This window comes from Nerophis ophidion, linkage group LG14 (genome assembly GCF_033978795.1).
Source record: "Nerophis ophidion isolate RoL-2023_Sa linkage group LG14, RoL_Noph_v1.0, whole genome shotgun sequence".
Classification (NCBI taxonomy): Eukaryota; Metazoa; Chordata; class Actinopteri; order Syngnathiformes; family Syngnathidae; genus Nerophis; species Nerophis ophidion.
Genome location: NC_084624.1, coordinates 51927152 through 51948870, shown reverse-complemented (window position 1 = coordinate 51948870; position 21719 = coordinate 51927152). Strand labels below are relative to the sequence as shown.

Below are 21719 nucleotides of genomic sequence, written 5' to 3'. Positions count from 1 at the left end.
ATTGCTTCAAGGGCCAAATGAAATTAAACAGCGGGCCAAATTTGGCCTGCGGGCCAGCGTTTGACACCCATGCTCTAGAGCAGGGGTCGGGAACCATTTTGGCTGAGAGAGCCATGAAAGCCAAATATTTCAAAATGTATTTCAGTGAGAGCCATATCATATTTTTTTAACACTGAATACAACTAAATGTGTGGATTTTTAAGTAAGACCAACATTTTTAGAGTATAATAAGTATTTTATTCTTTTTAATAACATTGTTATTCTGAAGCTAACCAATAATAAATAAAATGTCATGTCTGTCGATCATGTTTTTGTTTGGCCATGTGCTGTTTGTCCTTTGGACTCTTTAAGTTCCTGTTTTTTCCCACTCCCTTGTCTGGTTTCCTTGGTTACTCATTTTGTCCACCTGTCTCTGGTGGACAAAATGCCCGCTCACCTGCTTCCCGAGCACTAATCAAAGGCAGTATTTAATTCATCTATTACGTTAATAAAACATTTAATTTTACTTAAGAAACTCTAGTTCTTACTGAATGTTAAAAATACTAGTTATAAATTATGACAGTTACTCTAATAGAGTTTACAGCACCAAAAAGTCACTTTTTTCAGTGCAGTATTTAAGCTTGTCTTTGCCAGTCAGTCGCCCTGGTGTCAATGTGATCTTTTCTTGCTCTGTGCTGACTTGTTTCATGCCTTGCCATAGTTTCGTGCTTCATGCCGTGCCAAGTAAGTTTTGTTTGATTTATGTTCATAGTGCGTTTATGCGTTAGTTTTGTTCCTTAGCCCAAGTTGTGCCTCCGCTGTGAGCGATTTTTGTTTGTATATTTTTTTTAGTTTAAATTAAATCATGTTTTTACCTAAATGCTATGTCCCGAGTAGTCCGTCTGCCTTCCTGGGGGAACGACCCTGACATAAAATACTTCTTACCATTAATGCGACTTCTTGAACAGGATGGATGGATTTAAATGCATGAGAATGTTTTATATTTTGCACGTTATTTTTAGCACTGTGATTACCAGCAAAATCATTCATAAATATCGTGTTAAGCAATGTCAGCTAAGATTTATCTGAGAGCCAGATGCAGTCATCAAAAGAGCCACATCTGGCTCCAGAGCCATAGGTTCCCTACCCCTGCAGTAGGCCTTTTAAAAGTAGCCAACATTTCTTTCAATTGTTCTGCACACGCAGTAAGTGCGTGGGCAAAAACAAGAAACAAGAACCCTAAACGAACGAGGTGTACATTTGAGTGATCACAGAGTTTTGTCCCCCCTCTTCTTATTACCGTGGAGGTGGAGGTGGGCGAGGTTGAAAAGGCAGACGAGCTGCGCCCCTGCAGCGCGTAAAAAGCGGCGTCTGCTCCCTCTCCGCGCGTTCAAAGGAGGCTTTTAGCGGCAGAAAGTTCCAGAAGCACAGCGGCCGGCTCCACTTCTCCTGTCCGCGCGGCCCCGCTCACAAGCAGGCTGGAAGACCACCAGGCTCGGAGGACGCAGACGCTCCGGAGGGCGCAGATGATCGCGGGCGGCGTGTGCGGCGTGGCGCTCGTCCTGGTGCTGGTGGTGCTCATCCCGGCCATGGTCAACTCTGCCGGGACCCCCACCCGCTACGAGATGCTCGGCTCCTGCCAAATGCTGTGCGACCCGCACGGCACCGCAGCCACCGCCGCGACTCCGACCAAAGCGCAGCTGCAGCCGGCGAAAGACGCGCACCGCCTGGCGCAGTCCCTGCCCACCTTCATCCAGGGTCCGCCAGGCGAGCCCGGACGCGTGGGCAGGGTGGGTCCGAGGGGTCCGGTGGGCGAGCCCGGCCCACCCGGTCCCGCTGGCCGGCCCGGGGAGAGAGGGGCCCCCGGTGCTCCGGGCCCCCCCGGTGCCAGTGGACCCAGCGGGGCCATCAGCGCGGCCACCTACAACACCGTCCCCAAGATCGCCTTCTATGCGGGACTCAAGAAGCAGCATGAGGGCTACGAAGTGCTGAAATTCGACGACGTGGTCACCAACCTGGGGAACCACTACGACCCGTCCACGGGCAAGTTCACCTGTTCCATACCCGGGATTTACTTCTTTGTTTACCACGTGCTGATGCGAGGCGGGGACGGAACCAGCATGTGGGCCGACCTGTGCAAGAACAACCAGGTGGGAGCAGCGACACCACACTTTAGTCCAGGGGTCGGGAACCTTTTTGGCTGAGAGAGCCATGAAAGCCAAATATTTCAAAATGTATTTCAGTGAGAGCCATATCATATTTTTTAACACTGAATACAACTAAATGTGTGCATTTTTAAGTAAGACCAACATTTTTAGAGTATAATAAGTATTTTATTCTTTTTAATAACATTGTTATTCTGAAGTTAACCAATAAGAAATAAAATGTCATGTCTGTTGATCATGTTTTTGTTTGGCCATGTGCTGTTTGTCCTTTGGACTCTTTAACCTTCCTCTTGTGTTAGCTTTCTGTTACCATCTCTTATGTTAACGGTCGGTTTTGACCCATGTAACTGTCATAATTTATAACTAGTATTTTTAACATTCAGTAAGAACTAGAGTTTCTTAAGTAAAATTAAATGTTTTATTAACGTAATACATGAATTATGGGGGAAGAGTAAGTTTTACTTACGTTTCCTCATACTATTTAAATGTTTAATAGTTGTACGTACATAAACCTAAAAATATTACATAAACTTTACTCTGAAAATCTAGTGTTTTGAAACGCATGCGCACAGCACAACAGGCTCCGGATGACTGGCTCTGCTCCGGCCGTTAGGATCACTTCACAGAGCACTGCAAGGTGATTCTTATCTTGCGTTTATAATGTGTTACAGAGTCGATGTTCTCCAGAAACGTGTTTGGTGTGGGTTCACAGAGTGTGGCGCATATTAGTAAGACTGTTAAAGTTGTTACAGTTACAGCTGTAAAATACACTAAAAACAATTATCTATCATCCAATTTGTTTCTCATCTCTTGGTTACCTCGTTAGGCTTCCTTATCCTTGAAAATATTGGTTTTAATATTTTTGGTTTGGGCCATTGGGCCTTTTTTTGTCAGTATACGCCTCGATTTCAATTTTTAAAAATGGTAAAACGAACCTCAAGAGAATCATATACATAAAAAAGGTTGTTGTGTTACCTAACTATTACTAAGGGGTATTAGAACACATCTCTTAAATAAATGTGTTTTATTTATTTTTTCATTTTAAGAATTTTAACTATAGTAACATCTATGGTGTTACGGGTCAATTTCGACCCATATATATTTACTTGAAAAAAAAAGGCTAAAAAGTATTTTTTTCAGCAACAGAAATCCAACATCAAACAAACAACCAATAAAGCAAATGAAACCAAGAGAAATAGATTACTAGTTCCAAAACTAATAAAAAACTAAATCAGAGTGGCAAAAAGTGACACTTTTAGTGTCCGTCTTTTGTTTGTTTTTGTACAGGATAACAAGGTAAAATGAGAATCCACTAAAGCTCACATGATTGGGAGAGGAGCTGGCTGTCAGTGTGTTCAGTTTTGGCTCTTATCATTGCTTTATCATCTTATTTTTATAACTGGGTCGAAACCGACCCTAACAACACCAAGGGCATAATTTCTACCAGAGCATTTTATAATTTAGTGAAAAAAATTTTAAAAAATTATTTTGTTGACAAAGAGGTTCCTGACAAAGTCAAAAAGCTTTGATGCAAAAAAATAAATGTATGTGGTGTTTTTATGCATTTAAAAACTAAAACGGGTCGGTGGCGACCCTAACACAAGTCGAAGGTTAAGTTCCTGTTTTTTTTCCACTCCCTTGTCTGGTTTCCTTGGTTACTCATTTTGTCCACCTGTCTCTGGTGGACAAAATGCCCGCTCACCTGCTTCCCGAGCACTAATCAGAGGTACACTGGAAAAAAAACAACTCATAAGATTTACTTGAAAAAAATATTGTAAGTAAAATTTAATGCTGCAATATCAAGTAACACTCACTTGCCAATATCAAGTAAATTCTACTTACCATATAACATAACAGTTGTAAAGATTTTAAGTAACAGTTACTTAAATACTTCCAAGTTTTAAGTTATATTTTTTTAAACAAATTAAGTAAAGTCTACTTGTTTTTCATCGGCAGGAACATAATTCTACTCAAAATTTTAAGTACATTTTATATACCGTATTTCCTTGAATAGCCGCCGGGGCGGTTAATTAATTTAAAACCTCTTCTCATTCCTGCGCTTATCAATGGCATGCAGTAAAAAATTGAGTGTGATAAAAATAAAAAAAATGTAATAAAAAAATTATTCTGCGGCCGCGGCCCGGTGGTTGGGGACCACTGCTCTACAAAATGTCATCGCACCAACTTTTACACCATGCTGTCTGCGTACCAGAAGGACGCATACTTGGTCAACAGCCATACCTTTTACTCTGATGGTTGTGATATAAACAACTTTAACATTCTTACTAATATGCGCCACACTCTGTGAACCCACACCAAACAAGTTTCTGGAGAACATCGACTCTGTAACACATTATAAACGCAAGATAAGAATCACCTTGCAGTGCTCTGTGAAGTGATCCTAACGGCCGGAGCAGAGCCAGTCGGCCAGAGCCTGTTGTGCTGTGCGCATGCGTTTCAAAACACTAGATTTTCAGAGTAAAGTTTATGTAATATTTTTAGGTTTATGTACGTACAACTATTAAACATTTAAATAGTATGAGGAAACGTAAGTAAAACTTACTCTTCCCCCATAATTCATCTATTACGTTAATAAAACATTTAATTTTACTTAAGAAACTCTAGTTCTTACTGAATGTTAAAAATACTAGTTATAAATTATGACAGTTACTCTAATAGAGTTTACAGCACCAAAAAGTCACTTTTTTCAGTGCAGTATTTAAGCTCGTCTTTGCCAGTCAGTCGCCCTGGCGTCAATGTGATCTTTTCTTGCTCTGTGCTGACTTGTTTCATGCCTTGCCATAGTCTCGTGCTTCATGCCATGCCAAGTAAGTTTTGTTTGATTTATGTTCATAGTCTGTTTATGCGTTAGCTTTGTTCCTTAGCCCAAGTTGTGCCTCCGCTGTGAGCGATTTTTGTTTGTACATTTTTTTGGGTTTTAAATTAAATCATGTTTTTACCTAAATGCTATGTCCCGAGTAGTCCGTCTGCCTTCCTGGGGGAACGACCCTGCAGAAAGACTACAAATGTATCAAAGTAGCAATATCAAATATAACAAATGTAATATTCACATTAGTACTTTATTGATTCCTTCAGAAGAGTTCCCTGCAGGAAAATTTAAAATTAAATGTCAGCAGCAGTGTAAAGATTTGAGATAGAATAAAACAAGAGTAAATAATGGAGGTATGAATGGAAATAAAATGGAAAATATAACAATAAGAATAACAATGAAAAATAACAATAAGAAGGAGAATAAAACAAGAGAAAGTAGGCAGTAATGACCATGTTTTGAAGAGAAAAAAAATGAAGAAAAACGATAATACTGACGATTATATGAAAGATGTGATGTGTATATTGCACCGTTTAATTTGTATTGGACTATTAATTGCACACTTTGTTTTGTTGCAGTTTATTTCAGGATTATTATTGCTCTGCGTCCCCTGACCTCCTTGAAACCCAGAGAGGATTTATATATATACAGATTCATATACAGTTATATCTGCACTTATATATACAGTTATATATACAGTTATATATCCGTCCATCCATTTTCTACAATTTGTATTGGACTATTAATTGCACACTTTTTTTTTTGTTGCAGTTTATTTCAGGATTATTATTACTCTGCGTTCCCTGACATCCTCGTACCCCAGAGAGGACTTATATATACAGTTTTATGTACATTTATATCTGCACTTATATATACAGTTATATATATACAGTTATATATGCAATTATATATACACAATTATATATGCAGTTATATATACAGTTATATATACAGTTATATCTGCACTTATATATACAGTTATATATACAATTATATATGCAGTTATATATACAATTATATATACAATTATATATGCAGTTATATATACAGTTATATATACAATTATATATGCAGTTATATATACAATTACATATACAGTTTTATATACAGTTATCCATCCATTTCCTACCGCTTATTCCCTTTGGGGTCGCGGGGGGCACTGGTGCCTATCTCAGCTACAATCAGGCGGAAGGCAGGGTACACCCTGGACAAGTCGCCACCTCATCGCAGTATATACAGTTAACTCTGCACTTATATATACAGTTATATAACAGGGGGTCAAAGTCATTTTCAATGGGGGGTCACCTGGGGAAAAATCTACTCCCAAGTGGGCCAAAATCACGGCACCATAAAGTGAAAATAAAGACAACTTGGGATTGTTTTCTTGGTTTAAAAATAGAACGAGCACATTCTGAAATTGTACAAATAACAATATTTTGGATTTTTTTTTGTTCTTACACTTACATGTTGCGGTTAATAGTATTCTATCTTCATTTGTCCTTATTTATATTTTTCTGAATAAATTGTGTGATAATGTTCACCAGTCCACTCATTGGTGTTCATTTTGAAAATAATTACAGGATGTTATTTATGTAGTCTGATCATTTTCCTGGACTGATGTACTAACATCATGTGGTTTATTTTGTACGTACGTAGCATCAGCTACATATGTACAAAGAATTGCTATTGCGACATCTAGTGGACACATTTAAAACAGCTCTCTCTTTCATTCAAAAATTTCAGGTTAATTTTTATATTTGGCAAACTCATCCCGCGGGCCGGTTAAAACCTGTTCGCGGGCCCTTGGGTCGTACGTTTGACAGCCCTGGTGTATAATATATCCTGATATATTATATTTGTATATAATATATAACAAATCCCATTTACCACGTACAGCATATATGTAATATTCTGTCCATGCGGTCCACGATACCAAAGGTGATTAAATGCTTGCGTCAATCATCTTTCATTTCAAATACATCTCTGGCGTTCCTCTTGGTGTGTTTTGACCTTTAACGGCAAATTGTAACCCCCTCAGGTCCGAGCCAGCGCCATCGCCCAGGACGCCGACCAGAACTACGACTACGCCAGCAACAGTGTGGTCTTACACCTGGAGCCCGGCGACGAGATCTACATCAAGCTGGACGGGGGCAAGGCCCACGGGGGCAACAACAACAAGTACAGCACCTTTTCGGGCTTCATGCTGTACGCCGACTAAAGACCCCGCAAACCCCCCCCCCCCCCTCAACTTGTCACTCATGCTCCTCACGCTCCAGCACTGGGATTAGTCCTTCTACATTCTAGCCCAGAACTGGGATTAGTCCTTCTGCATTCTAACCCAGTCCTGGGATTAGTCCTTCTACGTTCTAGCCCAGCACTGGGATTAGTCCTTCTACATTCTAGCCCAGAACTGGGATTAGTCCTTCTGCATTCTAACCCAGTCCTGGGATTAGTCCTTCTACGCTCTAACCCAGCACTGGGATCAGTCCTTCTACGTTCTAGCCCAGCACTGGGATTAGTCCTTCTACATTCTAGCCCAGCACTGGGATTAGTCCTTCTATGTTCTAGCCCAGCACTGGGATTAGTCCTTCTACATTCTAGCCCAGAACTGGGATTAGTCCTTCTACATTCTAACCCAGTCCTGGGATTAGTCCTTCTACGCTCTAACCCAGCACTGGGATTAGTCCTCCTACATTCTAACCCAGTCCTGGGATTAGTCCTTCTACGCTCTAACCCAGCACTGGGATTAGTCCTTCTACGTTCTAACCCAGCACTGGGATTAGTCCTTCTACGTTCTAACCCAGTCCTGGGATTAGTCCTTCTACGCTCTAACCCAGCACTGGGATTAGTCCTTCTACGTTCTAGCCCAGCACTGGGATTAGTCCTTCTATGTTCTAACCCAGCACTGGGATTAGTCCTTCTACATTCTAACCCAGCACTGGGATTAGTCCTACGTTCTAACCCAGTCCTGGGATTAGTCCTTCTACGCTCTAACCCAGTCCTGGGATTAGTCCTTCTACGCTCTAACCCAGCACTGGGATCAGTCCTTCTACATTCTAGCCCAGCACTGGGATTAGTCCTACTATGTTCTAGCCCAGCACTGGGATTAGTCCTTCTATGTTCTAACCCAGCACTGGGATTAGTCCTTCTACATTCTAACCCAGCACTGGGATCAGTCCTTCTACATTCTAACCCAGCACTGGGATTAGTCCTTCTACGCTCTAACCCAGCACCGGGATCAGTCCTACTACATTCTAGCCCAGCCCTGGGATTAGTCCTTCTACGTTCTAACACAGCCCTGGGATTAGTCCTTCTACATTCTAACCCAGCCCTGAGATTAGTCCTTCTTCGTTCTAGCCCAGCACTGGGATTAGTCCTTCTATGTTCTAGCCCAGCACTGGGATTAGTCCTTCTACATTCTAACCCAGCCCTGAGATTAGTCCTTCTACGTTCTAACCCAGCACTGGGATTAGTCCTTCTACATTCTAACCCAGTCCTGGGATTAGTCCTTCTACGCTCTAACCCAGCACTGGGATTAGTCCTTCTACATTCTAGCCCAGCACTGGGATTAGTCCTTCTATGTTCTAGCCCAGCACTGGGATCAGTCCTTCTACATTCTAGCCCAGCACTGGGATTAGTCCTTCTACATTCTAGCCCATGTCAGGTTTAGTTTCTCCTGGCAGATTTAGTTTCATAACACACAGGAAGGCAATTCCAGATCACTGCTGTTGTCCTGGTGTGTGACGACACAATACCACCTTAGTGCTGCCAACTTCTACTACTCGCATTAAGAATACCGATACTCACACTACTTACTTCTTTGTCTGGAAAACAGTGGTTAGGAGCAAAATAAAGAAAATGTAGTGCAGTTTGGTCCTGGAGCCAGTTCTTTCACAACCTACGCAGCAACGTCTTAATGAGAAGACTTTCCGTACATGTAGCATGTGATGAGCAAAGCTGGGTACTGTACAGTAGTTCTTTGATCTCGGCCATGTAGGAAAGCATGAGTCCGAGTCACTACAGGGGGTCTTGGTGTTTGTGAGTACGTACGCAGGCCTAACCGAGTAGTTACCAGTGTGCAAGACAACCATAGAAATACAAGTCAGCAGTTTAGTTACTGTAGTTTAGTTATTGTAGTCAATCACACCTGAATCCAGTGTGACTATTGTAGTCTATCACACCTGAATCCAGTGTGACTATTGTAGTCAATCACACCTGAATCCAGTGTGACTATCGTAGTCAATCACACCTGAATCCAGTGTGACTATTGTAGTCAATCACACCTGAATCCAGTGTGACTATTGTAGTCAATCACACCTGAATCCAGTGTGACTATTGTAGTCTATCACACCTGAATCCAGTGTGACTATTGTAGTCAATCACACCTGAATCCAGTGTGACTATTGTAGTCAATCACACCTGAATCCAGTGTGACTATCGTAGTCAATCACACCTGAATCCAGTGTGACTATCGTAGTCAATCACACCTGAATCCAGTGTAACTATCGTAGTCAATCACACCTGAATCCAGTGTAACTATCGTAGTCAATCACACCTGAATCCAGTGTGACTATCGTAGTCAATCACACCTGAATCCAGTGTGACTATTGTAGTCAATCACACCTGAATCCAGTGTGACTATTGTAGTCTATCACACCTGAATCCAGTGTGACTATCGTAGTCAATCACACCTGAATCCAGTGTGACTATTGTAGTCAGTCACACCTGAATCCAGTGTGACTATTGTAGTCTATCACACCTGAATCCAGTGTGACTATCGTAGTCAATCACACCTGAATCCAGTGTGACTATTGTAGTCAATCACACCTGAATCCAGTGTGACTATTGTAGTCTATCACACCTGAATCCAGTGTGACTATCGTAGTCAATCACACCTGAATCCAGTGTGACTATCGTAGTCAATCACACCTGAATCCAGTGTAACTATCGTAGTCAATCACACCTGAATCCAGTGTGACTATCGTAGTCAATCACACCTGAATCCAGTGTGACTATTGTAGTCAATCACACCTGAATCCAGTGTGACTATCGTAGTCAATCACACCTGAATCCAGTGTGACTATTGTAGTCAGTCACACCTGAATCCAGTGTGACTATTGTAGTCAATCACACCTGAATCCAGTGTGACTATCGTAGTCAATCACACCTGAATCCAGTGTGACTATCGTAGTCAATCACACCTGAATCCAGTGTGACTATTGTAGTCAATCACACCTGAATCCAGTGTGACTATTGTAGTCAATCACACCCGAATCCAGTGTGACTATTGTAGTCAATCACACCTGAATCCAGTCTGACTATTGTAGTCAATCACACCCGAATCCAGTGAGACTATTGTAGTCAATCACACCTGAATCCAGTGTGACTATTGTAGTCAATCACACCTGAATCCAGTGTGACTACTGTAGTCAATCACACCTGAATCCAGTGTGACTATTGTAGTCAATCACACCTGAATCCAGTGTGACTATTGTAGTCAATCACACCTGAATCCAGTGTGACTATCGTAGTCAATCACACCTGAATCCAGTGTGACTATTGTAGTCAATCACACCTGAATCCAGTGTGACTATTGTAGTCAATCACACCTGAATCCAGTGTGACTATTGTAGTCAATCACACCTGAATCCAGTGTGACTATTGTAGTCAATCACACCTGAATCCAGTGTGACTACTGTAGTCAATCACACCTGAATCCAGTGTGACTATTGTAGTCAATCACACCTGAATCCAGTGTGACTATCGTAGTCAATCACACCTGAATCCAGTGTGACTATTGTAGTCAATCACACCTGAATCCAGTGTGACTATTGTAGTCAATCACACCTGAATCCAGTGTGACTATTGTAGTCAATCACACCTGAATCCAGTGTGACTATCGTAGTCAATCACACCTGAATCCAGTGTGACTATTGTAGTCAATCACACCTGAATCCAGTGTGACTATCGTAGTCAATCACACCTGAATCTAGTGTGACTATCGTAGTCAATCACACCTGAATCCAGTGTGACTATTGTAGTCAATCACACCTGAATCCAGTGTGACTATTGTAGTCTATCACACCCGAATCCAGTGTGACTATTGTAGTAAATGACACCTGAATCCAGTGTGACTATTGTAGTCAATCACACCTGAATCCAGTGTGACTATCGTAGTCAATCACACCTGAATCCAGTGTGACTATTGTAGTCTATCACACCTGAATCCAGTGTGACTATTGTAGTCAATCACACCTGAATCCAGTGTGACTATTGTAGTCAATGACACCTGAATCCAGTGTGACTATTGTAGTCAATCACACCTGAATCCAGTGTGACTATTGTAGTCAGTCACACCTGAATCCAGTGTGACTATTGTAGTCAATCACACCTGAATCCAGTGTGACTATTGTAGTCTATCACACCTGAATCCAGTGTGACTATTGTAGTCAATCACACCTGAATCCAGTGTGACTATCGTAGTCAATCACACCTGAATCTAGTGTGACTATCGTAGTCAATCACACCTGAATCCAGTGTGACTATTGTAGTCAATCACACCTGAATCCAGTGTGACTATTGTAGTCTATCACACCCGAATCCAGTGTGACTATTGTAGTAAATGACACCTGAATCCAGTGTGACTATTGTAGTCAATCACACCTGAATCCAGTGTGACTATCGTAGTCAATCACACCTGAATCCAGTGTGACTATTGTAGTCTATCACACCTGAATCCAGTGTGACTATTGTAGTCAATCACACCTGAATCCAGTGTGACTATTGTAGTCAATGACACCTGAATCCAGTGTGACTATTGTAGTCAATCACACCTGAATCCAGTGTGACTATTGTAGTCAGTCACACCTGAATCCAGTGTGACTATTGTAGTCAATCACACCTGAATCCAGTGTGACTATTGTAGTCTATCACACCTGAATCCAGTGTGACTATTGTAGTCAATCACACCTGAATCCAGTGTGACTATCGTAGTCAATCACACCTGAATCCAGTGTGACTATCGTAGTCAGTCACACCTGAATCCAGTGTGACTATTGTAGTCAGTCACACCTGAATCCAGTGTGACTATTGTAGTCAATCACACCTGAATCCAGTGTGACTATTGTAGTCAATCACACCCGAATCCAGTGTGACTATTGTAGTCAATCACACCTGAATCCAGTCTGACTATTGTAGTCAATCACACCCGAATCCAGTGAGACTATTGTAGTCAATCACACCTGAATCCAGTGTGACTATTGTAGTCAATCACACCTGAATCCAGTGTGACTACTGTAGTCAATCACACCTGAATCCAGTGTGACTATTGTAGTCAATCACACCTGAATCCAGTGTGACTATTGTAGTCAATCACACCTGAATCCAGTGTGACTATCGTAGTCAATCACACCTGAGTCCAGTGTGACTATTGTAGTCAATCACACCTGAATCCAGTGTGACTATTGTAGTCAATCACACCTGAATCCAGTGTGACTATTGTAGTCAATCACACCTGAATCCAGTGTGACTATTGTAGTCAATCACACCTGAATCCAGTGTGACTACTGTAGTCAATCACACCTGAATCCAGTGTGACTATTGTAGTCAATCACACCTGAATCCAGTGTGACTATCGTAGTCAATCACACCTGAATCCAGTGTGACTATTGTAGTCAATCACACCTGAATCCAGTGTGACTATTGTAGTCAATCACACCTGAATCCAGTGTGACTATTGTAGTCAATCACACCTGAATCCAGTGTGACTATCGTAGTCAATCACACCTGAATCCAGTGTGACTATTGTAGTCAATCACACCTGAATCCAGTGTGACTATCGTAGTCAATCACACCTGAATCTAGTGTGACTATCGTAGTCAATCACACCTGAATCCAGTGTGACTATTGTAGTCAATCACACCTGAATCCAGTGTGACTATTGTAGTCTATCACACCCGAATCCAGTGTGACTATTGTAGTAAATGACACCTGAATCCAGTGTGACTATTGTAGTCAATCACACCTGAATCCAGTGTGACTATCGTAGTCAATCACACCTGAATCCAGTGTGACTATTGTAGTCTATCACACCTGAATCCAGTGTGACTATTGTAGTCAATCACACCTGAATCCAGTGTGACTATTGTAGTCAATGACACCTGAATCCAGTGTGACTATTGTAGTCAATCACACCTGAATCCAGTGTGACTATTGTAGTCAGTCACACCTGAATCCAGTGTGACTATTGTAGTCAATCACACCTGAATCCAGTGTGACTATCGTAGTCAATCACACCTGAATCCAGTGTGACTATTGTAGTCTATCACACCTGAATCCAGTGTGACTATTGTAGTCAATCACACCTGAATCCAGTGTGACTATCGTAGTCAATCACACCTGAATCCAGTGTGACTATCGTAGTCAATCACACCTGAATCCAGTGTGACTATCGTAGTCTATCACACCTGAATCCAGTGTGACTATTGTAGTCAATCACACCTGAATCCAGTGTGACTATTGTAGTCAATCACACCTGAATCCAGTGTGACTATTGTAGTCAATCACACCTGAATCCAGTGTGACTATTGTAGTCAATCACACCTGAATCCAGTGTGACTATTGTTGTCAATCACACCTGAATCCAGTGTGACTATTGTAGTCAATCACACCTGAATCCAGTGTGACTATCGTAGTCAATCACACCTGAATCCAGTGTGACTATTGTAGTCAATCACACCTGAATCCAGTGTGACTATCGTAGTCAATCACACCTGAATCCAGTGTGACTATTGTAGTCAATGACACCTGAATCCAGTGTGACGATTGTAGTCAATCACACCTGAATCCAGTGTGACTATTGTAGTCAATCACACCTGAATCCAGTGTGACTATTGTAGTCAATCACACCTGAATCCACGCTTACCCGTGTCAACATTTATGCAAGGAGGGGGACCTTCACCCCTGGTCTAGTGTGGCTGAAACGGGGCTTAGGCTAAATAATTATTGGTTTAAGGGTTAGTGTAGACATAGCTTCAGAAAGGGAATTAGTTTGCGCACGCTGAGGACCTCCTGTAGTTGAAACGACTGGGAGTTTAGTCCTGTAGTTAGTTTGCAAGACAACACAAAAACACAACTGATTTTCCAAAACCTTGGTGCAGGGTTGATGCATGACCTCTTGAGTACACCTTTAAAAGTGACACTTGTTGTCAAAGGAATCAGAATTTGGAATTAGAACATGCTTTCGTGTAAGGCGCCAAACTATCTTAGCTCAGGGGCCGCATGGAGGAAAATCTGTGCACACGGACTATCAAAACCATGGCTTTAAAACCAAAAAATAAAGACAACTTCAGATTGGTTTCTTTGTCTTGCTTTGGCCAAAAATAGAACAAACAGGTTTTCAAAATATATATATATATATTAAAAAAAATACTGTGGGAAACCATTTTTATGACTTGATGGGTTCCCATTGGCGTTTTGGCGGTCATTTCATTCCGTATTAGTCAGTCTCCTGCAGTCATACTCCTAAAACTGTGTTTTGTCCAATGCATTAAAAACATATAAAACCAAACTATTAAAGTTAATGAAGTAAGAAAAAAACAGTAATGATGATAATCTTAAAGGGGAACATTATCAGCAGACCTATGTAAGCGTCAATATATACCTTGATGTTGCAGAAAAAAAGACCATATGTTTTTTTAACCGATTTCCGAACTCTAAAAGGGTAAATTTGGCGATTTAAATTTCACTTGTTCGCTGTCGGACCAATGACCTTTCACCCGTGACGTCACAACAGGAAGCAAACCGCCATTTTCTCAAACACATTACACACACCAAGTCAAATCAGCTCTGTTATTTTCAGTTTTTTCGACTGTTTTCCATACCTTGGAGACATCATGCCTCGTCGGTGTGTTGTCGGAGGATGTAACAACACGATCGGGGACGGACTCAAGTTGACTTACGTGGAGTGTGCATGCTATTTAGGCTAGCTGTATGTACATATTGCATCATTATGCCTCATTTGTAGCTATATTTGCATCCAGCCTTTCCCTCCACCCACATTTAATGCCAAACAAACACATACCAATCGACGGATTCAAGCTGCACCAGTGGTCAAAAGATGCGAAAGTCCCTCGTTTGTTCTGCACATTTTACCGACGATAGCGATGCTACGACAGAGATGTGTGGATATCCTCAAAGCAGATGCATTTCCAACGATAAAGTCAACAAAATCACAAAGGTGAGTTTTGTTGATGTTATTAACTTATGTGCTAATCAGACATATTTAGTCACGGCATGACTGCCAGCTAATTGATGCTAACATGCTATTTAGGCTAGCTGTATGTACATTTGTAGCTATATTTGCATCCAGCCTTTCCCTCCACCCACATTTAATGCCAAACAAACACATACCAATCGGCGGATTCAAGCTGCACCAGTGGTCAAAAGATGCAAAAGTCCCTCGTTTGTTCTGCACATTTTACCGACGATAGCGATGCTACGACAGAGATGTGTGGATATCCTCAAAGCAGATGCGTTTCCAACGATAAAGTCAACAAAATCACAAAGGTGAGTTTTGTTGATGTTATTAACATATGTGCTAATCAGACATATTTAGTCACGGCATGACTGCCAGCTAATTGATGCTAACATGCTATTTAGGCTAGCTGTATGTACATTTGTAGCTATATTTGCATCCAGCCTTTCCCTCCACCCACATTTAATGCCAAACAAACACATACCAATCGACGGATTCAAGCTGCACCAGTGGTCAAAAGATGCGAAAGTCCCTCGTTTGTTCTGCACATTTTACCGACGATAGCGATGCTACGACAGAGATGTGTGGATATCCTCAAAGCAGATGCATTTCCAACGATAAAGTCAACAAAATCACAAAAGTGAGTTTTGTTGATGTTATTGACTTATGTGCTAATCAGACATATTTAGTCACGGCATGACTGCCAGCTAATTGATGCTAACATGCTATTTAGGCTAGCTGTATGTACATTTGTAGCTATATTTGCATCCAGCCTTTCCCTCCACCCACATTTAATGCCAAACAAACACTTACCAATCGGCGGATTCAAGCTGCACCAGTGGTAAAAAGATGCGAAAGTCCCTCGTTTGTTCTGCACATTTTACCGACGATTGCGATGCTCCGACAGAGATGTGTGGATATCCTCAAAGCAGATGCATTTCCAACGATAAAGTCAACAAAATCACAAAGGTGAGTTTTGTTGATGTTATTGACTTATGTGCTAATCAGACATATTTAGTCACGGCATGACTGCCAGCTAATTGATGCTAACATGCTATTTAGGCTAGCTGTATGTACATTTGTAACTATATTTGCATCTAGCCTTTCCCTCCACCCACATTTAATGCCAAACAAACACATACCAATCGACGGATTCAAGCTGCACCAGTGGTCAAAACATGCGAAAGTCCCTCGTTTGTTCTGCACATTTTACCGACGATTGCGATGCTACGACAGAGATGTGTGGATATCCTCAAAGCAGATGCGTTTCCAACGATAAAGTCAACAAAATCACAAAGGTGAGTTTTGTTGATGTTATTGACTTATGTGCTAATCAGACATATTTAGTCACGGCATGACTGCCAGCTAATTGATGCTAACATGCTATTTAGGCTAGCTGTATGTACATTTGTAGCTATATTTGCATCCAGCCTTTCCCTCCACCCACATTTAATGCCAAACAAACACTTACCAATCGGCGGATTCAAGCTGCACCAGTGGTAAAAAGATGCGAAAGTCCCTCGTTTGTTCTGCACATTTTACCGACGATTGCGATGCTCCGACAGAGATGTGTGGATATCCTCAAAGCAGATGCATTTCCAACGATAAAGTCAACAAAATCACAAAGGTGAGTTTTGTTGATGTTATTGACTTATGTGCTAATCAGACATATTTAGTCACGGCATGACTGCCAGCTAATTGATGCTAACATGCTATTTAGGCTAGCTGTATGTACATTTGTAACTATATTTGCATCTAGCCTTTCCCTCCACCCACATTTAATGCCAAACAAACACATACCAATCGACGGATTCAAGCTGCACCAGTGGTCAAAACATGCGAAAGTCCCTCGTTTGTTCTGCACATTTTACCGACGATTGCGATGCTACGACAGAGATGTGTGGATATCCTCAAAGCAGATGCGTTTCCAACGATAAAGTCAACAAAATCACAAAGGTGAGTTTTGTTGATGTTATTGACTTATGTGCTAATCAGACATATTTAGTCACGGCATGACTGCCAGCTAATTGATGCTAACATGCTATTTAGGCTAGCTGTATGTACATTTGTAGCTATATTTGCATCCAGCCTTTCCCTCCACCCACATTTAATGCCAAACAAACACTTACCAATCGACGGATTTAAGTTGCTCCAGTGGTCAAAAGATGCAATCGTTGGTTAGAAGGCGATCGCCGAATTCGTCCTCGTTGCCTTTGTTCGTCGTGATATGGCTCAACAGCTTCAGTTTCTTCTTCAATTTCGTTTTCGCTATCTGCCTCCACTCTCCAACCATCCGTTTCAATACATGCGTAATCTGTTGAATCGCTTAAGCCGCTGAAATCCGAGTCTGAATCCGAGCTAATGTCGCTATATCTTGCTGTTCTATCTGCCATGTTTGTTTGTATTGGCATCACTATGTGACGTCACAGGGAAATGGACGGGTGGATTTACAGATAGCGAAAATCAGGCACTTTAAAGCCTTTTTTCGGGATATTCAATGATGGGTAAAAAAAATTTTTAAAAATCGAAAAATAAAATAAGCCACTGGGAACTGATTTTTATTGGTTTTAACCCTTCTGAAATTGTGATAATGTTCCCCTTTAATAATAAAACAAAATATGTTACTAATATTTCATTTTAATCAATGTATTGTTTCCAAACAAACAATGTGCATTTATAAAGACTGAAATAATAATAAAAATATATTAAATCAAACATTTAAAGCAGGGGTGTCAAAGTCCTTTTAGCTCAGGGGCCACACGGACTATTAAATCATGGCACTAAAACTAAAAATAAAGACAACTTCAGATAGTTTTCTTGGTCTTACTTTGGCCAAAACAAACACATTCTGAAAATATTACAATAAAATATAGAAAAAAACTACCAGCAGCATAAAGTTTAGATCCATGAAGTAAATAAGAAAGTGAATGAATGTTCATAAGTGAATACATTTACATATGCATTAAACATTGTTTTCTTTTGTATATTTTTTTAATGAATGAAGTAAAAATTAATGACAACCTTGTACCAAAACACAATATATAATGTGAGATATAAAAAGATACTGCATACATTTATCATTTGTTTTCAAAACGCTTACAAAAAAGTTTGACCCCTAATATTTACTGTGGGACCCCATTTTTATGACTTAATGGGGTCCCATTTTGAAACTTCCTAGCACCAACACTGATGGACTATTGGTACGTGCAAAGCAGCAGCAGGTGGCTGTGGCCTGCGGGCCGCTTCTAATACTGATATCATTAGGGAGCCGGAGATCATTCCTTGGCGGGCCTTGACTTTGACACCCGGGGTGTAAAGGAAGTTGCTTCCTTTGCCAAGATTTTGTGATCGCAGGAACAAACGAGTTAGCATTAAGACAAACCTCAACAAAGGCTGTGTTCTTTCAAAGCAAAACATGCTAACGCAAATAAATAGTCGTTATTTCACTAAAATATGGCCGAACAGAAGCTCGGACAATTACGATGCGCAATGGCCAACGTCATTGTTGGACCGACTATGTTGACGAGTGACAATATTTACGATCAATGATCCCTCTTCATCCTTGACAATATTTACAATCAATGATTCCTCTTCATCCTGGACAATATTTACAATCAATGATTCCTCTTCATCTTTGACAATATTTACAATCAATGATTCCTCTTCATCCTGGACAATATTTACAATCAATGCTTCCTCTTCATCCTTAACAATATTTACAATCAAAGATTCTTCTTCATCCTTGACAATATTTAAAATCAATGCTTCCTCTTCATCCTGGACAATATTTACAATCAATACTTCCTCTTCATCCTTGACAATATTTACAATCAATACTTCCTCTTCATCCTTGACAATATTTACAATCACTGATTCCTCTTCATCTTGGACAATATTTACAATCAAAGACTCTTCTTCATCCTTGACAATATTTACAATCACTGATTCCTCTTCATCCTGGACAATATTTACAATCACTGATTCCTCTTCATCCTGGACAATATTTACAATCAAAGACTCTTCTTCATCCTTGACAATATTTACAATCACTGATTCCTCTTCATCCTGGACAATATTTACAATCAAAGACTCTTCTTCATCCTTGACAATATTTACAATCAATGCTTCCTCTTCATCCTTGACAATATTTACAATCACTGATTCCTCTTCATCCTGGACAATATTTACAATCAAAGACTCTTCTTCATCCTTGACAATATTTACAATCAAAGACTCTTCTTCATCCTTGACAATATTTACAATCAATGCTTCCTCTTCATCCTTAACAATATTTACAATCAAAGACTCTTCTTCATCCTTGACAATATTTACAATCAATGCTTCCTCTTCATCCTTGACAATATTTACAATCAAAGACTCTTCTTCATCCTTGACAATATTTACAATCAATGCTTCCTCTTCATCCTTGACAATATTTACAATCACTGATTCCTCTTCATCCTGGACAATATTTACAATCAAAGACTCTTCTTCATCCTTGACAATATTTACAATCAATGCTTCCTCTTCATCCTTAACAATATTTACAATCAAAGACTCTTCTTCATCCTTGACAATATTTACAATCAATGCTTCCTCTTCATCCTTGACAATATTTACAATCAAAGACTCTTCTTCATCCTTGACAATATTTACAATCAATGATTCCTCTTCATCCTGGACAATATTTACAATCAAAGACTCTTCTTCATCCTGGACAATATTTACAATCAATGATTCCTCTTCATCCTGGACAATATTTACAATCAATGCTTCTTCTTCATCCTGGACAATATTTACAATCAATGCTTCTTCTTCATCCTGGACAATATTTACAATCAATGCTTCTTCTTCATCCTGGACAATATTTACAATCATTTATTCCTCTTCATCCTTGACAATATTTACAACCAATGATTCCTCTTCATCCTTGACAATATTTACAATCAATGATTCCTCTTCATCCTTGACAATATTTACAATCATTTATTCCTCTTCATCCTTGACAATATTTACAATCAATGCTTCTTCTTCATCCTGGACCATATTTACAATCATTTATTCCTCTTCAGCCTGGACAATATTTACAATCAATGCTTCTTCTTCATCCTGGACAATATTTACAATCATTTATTCCTCTTCATCCTTGACAATATTTACAATCAATGCTTCCTCTTCATGTTTGACAATATTTACAATCATTTATTCCTCTTCATCCTTGACAATATTTACAACCAATGATTCCTCTTCATCCTTGACAATATTTACAATCAATGATTCTTCTTCATCCTGGACTGCGCCGCTCATACAAAGTCAGGACTGGTCCCAGGTTGGACATGCAGCTGGAAAGAACCTTTTCAGGCCATTTGCTGCCATCTTGTGAGCATTCCTTCATCAGTTGCATCGACTCATCCTCTCCCTGCTCACATACTTTGGACCCGGAAGCAAAGAGAGTTGGTTGCGACAAACTTTTGTGTGTAAAAAGAAAGCAAACCAGAGAGGAAAAGACCCAACATATTTGAAAGTAAAGTAAGAAAATTCTAAACCTCCTCCCTCCCTCCCCCAGTATGGATACATGCTTTTATTTTGACAAGTATTTCAACATGAGTTCCAAAGTAAAACAAGCTGGAGTCAAGATTGTTCTTCTCTGCAAGTCAACAGGACGACTGGTCAGGTGGTCACAACATGGATCTGCTCAGCCCCTTCTAGTTATGAATATCATACATCATTTACAGCCTCATCCTCTCACAACATAACATCAAGTTTTGCCCGAACACAGTGGGCGGGGCAACACTGTCTGTTCATCACACTGTCAAGTCACACTGTGACACCACCTGTTCCCCGACCAGAGGACTGCACCTCTTTCATTTGGCAGTCCAGGCTGTCCTCCAACAAACCACTGACCATCCCCAACAACGTCTCCTGTAAGCATCCTCCGTCTCCTCCTTACTAGCAACATGCTGCTTGTAGGCCGCCTACTCCTTATTAGCAACATGCTGGTTGTAGGCCACCTCCTCTTTACTAGCAACATGCTGCTTGTAGGCCTCCTCCTCTTTACTAGCAACATGCTGGTTGTAGGCCTCCTCCTCTTTACTAGCAACATGCTGGTTGTACGCCTCCTCCTCTTTACTAGCAACATGCTGGTTGTAGGCCTCCTCCTCTTTACTAGCAACATGCTGGTTGTAGGCCTCCTCCTCTTTACTAGCAACATGCTGGTTGTAGGCCTCCTCCTCTTTACTAGCAACATGCTGGTTGTACGCCTCCTCCTCTTTACTAGCAACATGCTGGTTGTAGGCCTCCTCCTCTTTACTAGCAACATGCTGGTTGTACGCCTCCTCCTCTTTACTAGCAACATGCTGCTTGTAGGCCTCCTCCTCTTTACTAGCAAAATGCTGGTTGTACGCCTCCTCCTCTTTACTAGCAACATGCTGGTTGTAGGCCTCCTCCTCTTTACTAGCAACATGCTGGTTGTAGGCCTCCTCCTCTTTAC

General features: G+C 40.7%; 1 protein-coding gene across 1 annotated transcript; it reads left to right on the top strand.

Annotated features, from left to right (window-relative positions):
- Positions 1 to 1300: 1300 nt before the first annotated feature.
- c1ql3b (complement component 1, q subcomponent-like 3b) lies at positions 1301 to 7375 on the top strand. Its single transcript, XM_061921147.1, has 2 exons — positions 1301 to 2129; positions 7013 to 7375. The coding sequence occupies exons 1-2, from the start codon at positions 1506 to 1508 to the stop codon at positions 7190 to 7192; spliced, it is 804 nt and encodes a 267-aa protein (XP_061777131.1). The 5' UTR covers positions 1301 to 1505; the 3' UTR covers positions 7193 to 7375.
- Positions 7376 to 21719: the final 14344 nt, after the last annotated feature.

Bases quoted from the DNA above. Each gene is read 5' to 3' on its own strand.
- c1ql3b (XM_061921147.1), top strand. From the start codon at position 1,506: ATGATCGCGGGCGGCGTGTGCGGCGTGGCGCTCGTCCTGGTGCTGGTG. The intron at 2,130-7,012 runs GTGGGAGCAGCG...TAACCCCCTCAG, and splicing joins ACCTGTGCAAGAACAACCAG to GTCCGAGCCAGCGCCATCGC.